The sequence below is a fragment of the Phragmites australis genome, chromosome 19 (genome assembly GCF_958298935.1).
Source record: "Phragmites australis chromosome 19, lpPhrAust1.1, whole genome shotgun sequence".
In the NCBI taxonomy this organism is placed as follows: domain Eukaryota; kingdom Viridiplantae; phylum Streptophyta; class Magnoliopsida; order Poales; family Poaceae; genus Phragmites; species Phragmites australis.
The window spans coordinates 1,144,517-1,154,619 of record NC_084939.1 but is presented as its reverse complement, the minus strand read 5'-3'; the positions used below and the strand labels follow the sequence as shown (position 1 = coordinate 1,154,619).

At 43.4% G+C, this 10,103-nt stretch overlaps 1 protein-coding gene and 1 pseudogene across 1 annotated transcript; one reads left to right on the top strand and one right to left on the bottom strand.

Annotated features, from left to right (window-relative positions):
* Positions 1-1,059: 1,059 nt before the first annotated feature.
* LOC133901002 (magnesium/proton exchanger 2-like) lies at positions 1,060-3,462 on the bottom strand (annotated as a pseudogene).
* A 1,757-nt stretch (positions 3,463-5,219) lies between these two features.
* On the top strand, positions 5,220-8,085 carry LOC133900834 (WD repeat-containing protein VIP3-like). Its single transcript, XM_062342086.1, has 2 exons — positions 5,220-5,689; positions 7,321-8,085. The coding sequence occupies exons 1-2, from the start codon at positions 5,345-5,347 to the stop codon at positions 7,942-7,944; spliced, it is 969 nt and encodes a 322-aa protein (XP_062198070.1). The 5' UTR covers positions 5,220-5,344; the 3' UTR covers positions 7,945-8,085.
* The last annotated feature ends 2,018 nt before the right edge of the window (positions 8,086-10,103 follow it).

Below are 10,103 nucleotides of genomic sequence, written 5' to 3'. Positions count from 1 at the left end.
GATTTTGAGTACCCTTGCATCTAGATCATCAACTTGGAGAGATTTTTTACTCGGTGATTTTTTTCTTTGAGCTACGGTTATTCACTTTTTCAGAGTTATTTGCTAGTGGCTTAAACACTCACATACACATATATTTGAGTGGGTCTTGAATCCCCTTGCCACTAGACTATCATCTTAGAAGATAACCTTGTCTGGTGTCCATCTTCTAGTTTATATGAAATTTGCGAGTTTTTAACACAAAGACACATGTAATGGTCTGAAATGGAACATATAGTTCATATTCCATCTGTGGAGTCATGTTACTATAGAACTAATCTTTTTGCTTTGTCTCTCTAATTCTTTTGCTTCTGCTTGAGCGTTTTGAGATACGTTAGATGAGAAATAGCAAAAGATCATCTATTTCGAAAGAAATTTGTTAAGACGTCTATTTAACCTCCTCTAATTATCATTCTCGGTCCTACAATCATGCACTTTATAGATACACAAGGCAATACAAAATCGAATGCTTCCAAAAAATTAGCTTTAGTCTTATTTTTCTCCTCATAGTGCATTTTATACAGGAACTAATACAATCACTGGCAAATACCATTATTACTTTGCATCATTTATACAGTCATCGGTAAATAACATATGATTTCCAGAAGTAGCCTATGTACCGCTGTACTCCCAATAATCCCAAAAACGTACTATTTTGTCTAGTCCAAAATAAATATTATTTTAGGTTACGTACAATTAACTATTTCAAATATTGACTATAAATTACTTTTTCTGTATTGAGCTTAGATACTTGAAAATGACACGAGTAGATTTGTCTCGAAAAATATTTTTACAATAGTATATTTTTGCTATATTTTTTAATATATTATAAAAAAAAATAGCAACCAAAGTTGTATTTTAGATATCGTGTCGTGACACTTATTTTAGACTGAAGTGACTATAGTGAAACGCTAACACAACTTACATATAACTATATAAGCCTCGACATTTACATAGTGTATGATAATACAAGTAACTCTCAGCTTCAATCAAGAGTTGTGCAACTGTTTTTTTTTTCTGGCACAACTACTTCTATTATATTACACAACAGATTTCCTGTTTAAATAATCATTAAACAGTTCAAACGCATGTATGTAAAATCCCTGATTTTAAGGACACTAAGTTTCGCCGCCATAAATGTTTTTGTGTGAATATGAAAACCAACAGTAACAAATATAAAAAAATTGAAAACCCACTACTTTCCTTTGTTTTTCAGTCTATATTACTCCAGAAACTCTCAGAGAAGACAGTACAACAAAAACAACCCAAGGATCATGAAGTACACCGATGTCACCCAAGCCCACAGCCTAGGAGCCAAATGATGTTGCGAAGAAGACTTGAAGGGAGAAGCTGAGACCGGCAGCATTGTCGATGTACAGTGGTTCCTGGTAAACGAAGAAGTTGTAAACTGTGTCGATCAACCACGGAACGCCGATGCCAACATATATGTTCACTGAATTGCTGCAACAGGCCATTGTTGTCAGTTTATTTGGCTCCAATTTGAGGAATTAAAGACAATGAGAAAGGGAATGTGGAGAACTGATTTTGGAGGAATTGTGCAGAAATGAACCTGCAAGTGATGTTGGCTATTGCAGAGTCTGCGGTGACTATCTTGCTCGCAACTACATCCGGCCATGAGGTTCCAGCTGCCAATGCTGTGAATGCTATAACATATGGACCTACACCTGCACAAAACAGTGTATTTTCATGTCAGCAAACGTGCAGTCACATCTTGGTGATCAGATTGAACATAAAACTTGTGCAGGGCATGTTCTAACCTGTGACGCAGCTCATCTGATCTGTAAGCTTAGTAAGACCATAGGATAAGTAAGCAAAAGAAAAGGTATTCAGGGACTAGGATCTACAAAGGAATTGACACATATGGCCACCGTTTATCCTGTGCATATGGGTGAAGTAGAAGTAATCCATACTGCAAGACTGTCAGCAAGGCCTCCCAGAGGGTGATCACTTTAGGTGTCCACGCCTGCAAGTGGGGCAATGTACCTATCATTGTAACCATATGCACTTGCATAGCAGAACTATGCATGCGGTGGGAATTTTTTACTTTGGCTACCGATATCTTCTGAAAATTTAATTCAACATATGAAAATAATGTGCAAAATCGTCTCAAATATTTCAAAGGATTTATAACAGGAATTAGTATTGTTAAAATCGCTCCGGAAACTGTGTCTCTGTCCAAAATGCCACTAATATATAACTTACCTATAAGATAACATACAGCCAAATGTATGCCCAGAATGACCAGAACAGCTCAACTAACCAAACTCCCAAATCTGAAATCTTCTTCATAGAGCCAGCCCTTGGCATAACCACACAGACATCATGTATGGGAAACAGATCAAACGCAGCAGAACCCACAAGGGTGCCTGGACAAAAATCTGCAAATCATCAATAACAAACCTGCTAGTGTGCTACGCTTGCATATGACACTGCAAAAAGATTCACCTCAATTAATTGATCACTGTACCTCCTGCTGTCAGGTGATCCAGGTTACGGATCGCGTCGATCGTGGCAAGGGAGATTTGGGGAAAGCTGGTACCAAAGGCAAGGAGAGCAATGTCCGCGATCGTGTAGTTCCACACCTTCTCATGCTTCACAACAGGCTCATTCGTGCGTGGATCTACACTGACTACCTCCCGGGAGTGCTTCATGATGCTCTCCATCGATTTGAAGAACCGGGCGGTGATTGCGGATAACCCAATGAAACAGTAGGCGAGAGCGATGGTGTAGAGGAAAGCCCGGACGCCATTCGGAAGCAGGGTCTCGCTGTAGAACAGTAGGTAAGTGTCATATGGAGCAGTGCTTCCCATCACAACACCAATATTTCTTGCTAGCTCCTGTCACAACACCAATTGGCACACATATTCCATCAGAAATATATTGGCATGAAAAATGTTTGTAACTTAACTGCTACCTCCTGAAGAGCACGAGTGGTCAATGGCTAGGCGAAATCTGGAGATGCCATGGAGGACATGAGAAACAGGAGGGGATAAGAACGCACCAGTGGCTGCTTACTCGGAAGCTGGATCCCCACGAACCACGGCGGCGCGTGCAACCAGGTCGCCCGCTTGGTTGCCTTCTTCTTCTCCATTGGCGGCGCGGCCCCTTCGCTCCTCTACCCAATCCAGCCGATTGCAGATTGGAGACTTCGTGATCTTTTTTCCCCCTTCTTCCAGCGAGGGGATGGAGAGATGCGCTAAGACTGCGGATTGAAAGAGCGAATTGGAAGGTTAAAAATCGATTTTTTAACATGGGGAAATTTGATATCCTACCCAGCTTCTTTAGAGAGAAAAAAAAAAGAGAAAAGAGATCTCCTTTTCTTCCCAAGAGTTGGGAGGTGATTTTTTTACGGATCAAACCGGAAAGCAAAAGCACACACGAACTCGCAGGAGAGGGAGGAGTGATTGGCAGCTTACCACTACTCGGCGGGGCCGGGAAAGAACCAGAGAACAACTCGCCGGAGAAGGAGCCGGAGGGCGGCGACGTGCACGTGCATGCGAATGCGATGCGAGAAAGGCCACGGATTCTGTGTGAGCTACTTTTGGTCGGTTGCAACAGTTTTGGTGGCAACAGTTTTGGTGGGTGATGGAAGCCTTCCTTTTGGTCTCTTGCTACTGCATTTGGAATTTCAGATTAGTGAAACGCTGCTTCTGCTTCTGAGGCCACACACTGATTGTACCCCAAATGATGGAACAAGCAACTTAAGGGCCTGTTTAGTATACCTCCCTTGATCTAAATTCTAGGAAGGAAATAATTCTTTGAGAAAAATGTTGAAAATAATTCACATCCTGGCGTGGAATTATTTTGTTTTTGTTTCCTTTCTAAATCTGGTGAATGACGAAACAGTATCAAGAAATGATAATGCAAGATACAATTAGTCAAAAGTCCAAACTGACATTGATATAAAAGGAAACGAAGCAACTCTTGTGATGCTTCATAGATCGCTCCCTCTTCGACTTTCTTATGCAGGCTGCCATTTTCTGCTTAACGATCTACTACGGTCAAAGCTATCCTCAGCTCCTCCGTGCAAAATGCCTCCACAGGCAGATCCGAACATAACTTTACCACCTACTTCCATATTGCTACGAGATTAAAACCTAAGTAAGAATCGTGAAAAGTGTTTCGACGAGATTACAAATTTGTTTGTGCATACAATAACAATTCATACCGTCAAAATGCATGAACCAGTAAGCAATAAGGATGCTCTAAGTTCGAATAGGTTGGCGAAAATGTTTTGTCCATGGGATATATAATTTCTAGAATTGCAAAGGTGTTACTTAGTTCATGGCTTCCACATGTCTATTCTTCATCTAAAGAATCTCTTATATGTCACATGGATAGCGAAATATAGCATGTTTTTTCGTCTATTTAATTTGGTGACCGTTGGATCTTAATCTCATGGCACACGTTAACGACAACACTGGAAGTTGATTGTGATCCATGGTAGGTGTGTGACAAATTAAATTTGTTCCTCTTGTCCCTGGGTAATGCGAAAATGCTACTCCCAAGAGCAAAAAAAGGTTGAGAGGAAAAGGAAAAGAAAATTCTACTTGCACGCATGAGAAAGTGTCACGTCTTAATACGGCCTACAATAGAACAACACAATAAAGATTTAGCCTATTAAACAACACTAACACAACTATATAAGTTTCATTATCTCCCTTCGATTACTTGCCGATTCAGATGTGTGCTCCTCTTCCCGCCACTCAAACAAACAAATTAACGTATAAGAAATTATTAAATCCCTTTATTGTTATCTTTTCACTTATAAAGGTAACTTGCATATATACCAAAAGTTTTACAAATCACCACCACCAAAAGAAGTGGTGATATTATTATGCATATCCATCATATTATCGTCGAGGGAGATAAAATAGTTTGTATGTAAGTAGAGTTGAATTTATTTTGATAAGACATATTTGGTGTGTGACATAATTATATTGGAACGTGAGACAAGAATAGTTCTAATAGACGGTACGATGGAGATAACAATAACACATATAGACATTTAACTAGTTAAATAGGTAACTATTTAGTTTAATAAGTTGTTCTTACACCGAGTTAATTAGGGATTTCCTGTGAGATTATCTCTGAAAATTGCTCGAAATAATTTATTAGGAATTTCTTGTGAGGTTAAAGATTGCTCGAAAAAAAGTGATCATCTCTCTAAAACCCACAAAGGCACAAAGCCTACCTCCAACCAGATCAAGCAACACCAGTCTAGGGTTTCGCTTCATCTCCTCCTCGCCGACGAGGAGCCGAGAGAAATCGAGACCGGTCCAGGGAGATGAAGCTCGCGGGGCTCAAGTCGGTGGACGGCGCCCACGACGATTCCATCTGGGCGGCGGCGTGGGCACCCGCCTCGGACCACCGCCCCACGGCGCTGCTCCTCACTGGCGCGCTCGACGAGACCGTCCGCGTCTGGCGCCCCGACGACCTCGCCGCCGCCGGGGGCCCCGCCCGTGGCCACGCGCTCGGGGTCGTCTCCCTCGCCGCCCACCCCGCGGGAAGCCTCGCCGCCGCGGTGTCGCTCGACAGCTACGTCCGCGTCTTCGACGTCGACTCCGGCGCCTCCGTCGCCACGCTAGAGGCGCCGCCGTCCGAGGTCTGGGGCGTCCAGTTCCACCCCAAGGTGAGCGCGAGCGATGCTGTTCTTTCCTCGGTGTTGGGGCTGAGGGGTTGTTGAGGCAAAAATGGCAGCTTTTTGCGACTTTTGCGGTAACTTTAGTAGAGTCGATGAGAGAAGTATGCATGAAAGGTGTGGGATTTTAGTGAGATGATGCTGTAATTTCAGTTAATTAGAGCTTAGAGTGCCGGAATAGTGCTGTCCTGGTTTGGATTTTCTTAGTTGATGCATAGATTGCCATAAAAGTGCGACCTTGGTTTGGATGTTGGGGCTTTCTGATTTGCAGTGGTTTGCTAGTGTACCAGATGGTGAAAATGTGAGCTTCTCATATGAGTTAGCAAGTTGCAGTGTAGGCTGCCATGAGAAAATGTGTCATTGGTAAGATAACTAGTATTTTAGCCTTGGTAAGAGAACTTGTCTTTTACAGAGTTGAAGACAAACGTAGTACTTACAATAAATTCAAGTTGTGTGCCGTTGGCGTTTTGGATAGACAATGCATGCGATTGTTAAATGAACAAGGCATATCTGCCCATCTACTTGTTTGTTGCTTCATCAAGATTCAAGAATAAGGCATGTCTAGACCATCGCACATTTATCGCTGCTCATTGTCCTGCATTTGTTGGCAGTTGGCACAGTGTCACTTGATCCCCTCTTTGGGTTTGTTTAGTTACCTAATTTTACTGATGATTCTACATTGCTGTAACTTACCATAGAAGATGGATTGCGAACAATAATGCAAAGCAGTAAGTAGTTATACAGTTGTCGCAAAGCTTGTGCAGTCCTCTTTGTGGCATCTTGTTTGCTTAGATTTTCATGATGATGCTGTATCAGGGTCTCATGATGATTCTGTTTGATAAAGCAGTTCTCAGTTTCTCATTATTTCACATGCTGTCAGTACATTCACTTGATAAAAATTGCAATAATTGTGGTGGTGAATTTAATTTGGGAGTTCGTTTTTGCTTGTAGACTGTTTCAAAGGCTTAATTGTATTTAAGAAAGCTTGTTATCGAATACTTCTAATTTGTATTTGTTATAACATGGATCCGATTCCTGTCTCATTTGGACAGTATGCAAGTACTGCTAGAAAAATTGATTTGCCGAAGTAGTGAAGCTTTTGTCAGTTAAGTTAGACATTGTCTTGATGTGATTCACCTTGCTACATTCTAGATCATACTGGATCTTGTGACAAATTGATTTGACTTGTCTTGAACCTTGTTGGAACTTGAAATTTAAGCATATTTTCCCCATACTGAATATGCATATTGACAGACATGTTCGTGCCAAATTCAATGTAACCTGGTTCAAGCTTGCATGGTCAATATGTAGATTTGAATGACTTTGATCTTTACGCAGTTGACATGTGTTAGTGGCTGTCCATTCAATCTTTTTTGCCTGCACTGTCTCAATCAGCATTGTTAGACAATATTAATAGCATATTCTGTTTTGTCTAAAACCTAGACTGCTGGTATGGCACATTCTGTTGTACTTGTAATCTCGGGCAGTACAGAACTACAGATGATGGCAAATAGTAACTAAATTATCCTGCTTTCCTGTTACTTCCAGATTATCAAATTGCCTGTTCTTTTGTCAATGTAGTTGTTGACAGGGTGTGCTAAACCATATGCTTTCCTTCTCAGGGTAATGCTCTGGCAGCCGCTGGTGGTGGCAGTGGGTCAGTGAAGCTCTGGGACACGGAGAGGTGGCAGCCAATCACCAGCCTCGCTGTCCCGTGTCCGGAGGGAGCTCGCCCTGATAAGACAGGCAGTGGCAAGTTTGTCCTTTCGGTTGCCTGGAGCCCTGATGGAAAGCTCTTAGCTTGTGGGTCCATGGATGGCACCATAGCTGTGTACGACACAGTTCGCATGAAGTTCCTCCACCACCTTGAGGGCCACCACATGCCGGTGAGGTCCATGGTGTTCTCCCCGGTGGACCCTCATGTGCTCTTCACCGCCTGCGACGACTGCCACATCCACATCTACGACACCAAGGAGAAGACCCTCATCGGGGCCATGTCTGGGCATGCGAGCTGGGTGCTGAGCATAGACGTGAGCCCCGACGGCATGGCGGTAGCGACAGGCTCCAGTGACCGCACAGTCCGGCTTTGGGACATCAACATGAGGTCGTCGGTGCAGACGATGAGCAACCACTCGGACCAGGTCTGGGCTGTGGCCTTCCGACCACCTGGAGGGGCAGGAGTCCGTGCAGGACGGCTCGCTAGTGCGTCAGATGACAAGAGCATCTCTCTGTACGATTACTCATAGTTTTCATACCCGTTGCAACGCCTCTATTGTAGTCTGTTTCCAACCAGAGATTTCCATTTGGCCGTGAAGGTTGGAGGACTTATGTACAATCATAATCGAGCTCCAACTTGCAAGTAAAGCAAGTTTACATCCTGTTATTGACTTGTTGTCTCAAGGTTTTTAAGTTGCGTATTTCTCCCTTTTTTTTCTGCCAGAGATCACAACTCGTGTCAGTTTCGAGTATATTTTTTCAGCGGTTCTTGCCTGGTGAAGTGGTGATTAAGACGAAAATTTCTAATCTTTTTCACAGTCTGCACACTCTGGTGCTGGTTTATATGTTTTTCTCTTAACTTCGGTACCTTTGTACCTATCTCAGAAGAGACACTTGGAAATGAAAGTAGACATGATTTAATTTCTCAAAATACTGCTTTATACGGTTTACTCATAATGAGGAGTTTGGAGTACTGCTTTATACATATATGTTTTCTCCTCTGCTTCACCGTCAGATAACTATTATTAGTAGCTTCTGCGGATCCAGATAACACAAAAAGATGAAACAAATATACTGATAATCCGGTAGCAGCAAGCAAACCGGATCGCGGTGTCCAGTCCGGTTTGGAATAGGTCCGCTTCCGATTCTGTGAGGTAGAGCGGAGGAGTCCGAGTCCGAGTCGGAGGAGGGATCCGACAGCGCCTAGGGTTGCGGGGCTATATATTCCGGCGCCCTGGGTCTCCCCTGGACCAACACAACCGCAGCCGTCGATCGAGATCGAGAGAGAGAGAGATGGAGGGTGTCAAGGCGAAGCCGGCGGGGACGAGGAAGACGAAGCAGGTGATGGTGAAGCAGGAGTACATCGACTGCCTCCTCATGCAGCGCAAGGCGCGCCCTCGTCAGCCGTTCCCTGCCTACGCCGTCGAGGGCATCAACCGGCTGTACAGGGACCAGCCGGAGGAACGAGAGCGACTCCTCAGCATCTGGGCCGAGGCCGCCCGCTGTCATGAAGACGATGCATGACAAGGAGGAGGACATCCTCGAGCAGTTCCGCAACAAGGGGTACGCCATGGAGGAGATCGAGATCAGGGACGACGAGGATGAGGATGAGAACTAGTGCATTTGGGGGGATTGCTGTTTAATGGTGCACCTTAAGTAGTAGTAGACTAGTAGTAGTACTATTGTGTCGTCTTAAGTATGGTGCGGTTCCTTGTTGCGAATATCAAATGTAGAGTGTTCTTCCCATCCATGTCCACAAATATTAGATGCGATGACCTTAGCAGAACTACCATGCCTGTTTGTTGAAGTATTCCCTCCTCCATATACATGATAATCAGCAGATTTACCAGGATTTCTACCTTCACTGAATTCAGTAACATGTCCTTCTGACAGATCAACTATTACATGATTAGCAGAAACATTTGATGGACCATTCGGCACAAAATTACTACTTTCAGAAATATTTTCTGTACTTTCAGAATTTTTTTACCTCTCCCTTGAAATTCTCTCCCGTGACTGAACTTGCCTTTGCCTATTCTCCATCGGCAAATGCTTTGGAGCACTGGTGTTATGAGACTGTGCTGCACTTTTCTGGGCACTGTGTTCCACCATGTTAATGTCAGTTTTCTTTGCTGAAGGCATGACATTATGAATCAAAGAACCTCTGTTAACACCTGCAGTGTCTGACGCTGGAGTGGAGCTGGTAGAAACTGTAGTACTCTTGATTCCATTTGTTGTCACAGGCACGATAAGATTCTCAGCATAGACAATATAACATGTATCTGATGTTGAAGTATCATGTTTAGTAGTGCCAGTGCCTCCAGCTTTTTGTTTACGATGAATTTTGCCTGCTTCTATCGGTGCATCATTTGACCTCTTACTCTGTACAAATGAACGTCTGTTCAGTTCTTCCAGTTCTACAATAGGGTTTGACTTTTGTTGACTTTCCCCCTCTCCTCTTCCTGTAGTTGTTTTCCATGTTGGGCAGACAACTCTCTCCTTGAATGCTGAATCCACCAAATAAACACAAGTTAGCAAAACTAATACGCAAAATTGCATTGTGTAGGACATGACACAAGCCTTCTGGACTCTGGAGGATGGAGACCGATCGAGAGACTGGTCGGCAGGGTTTACGTTACCGAGCTCCGGCGGTAGCCGAAAATGCGCGATAACCGCGGTTACCGGTCAA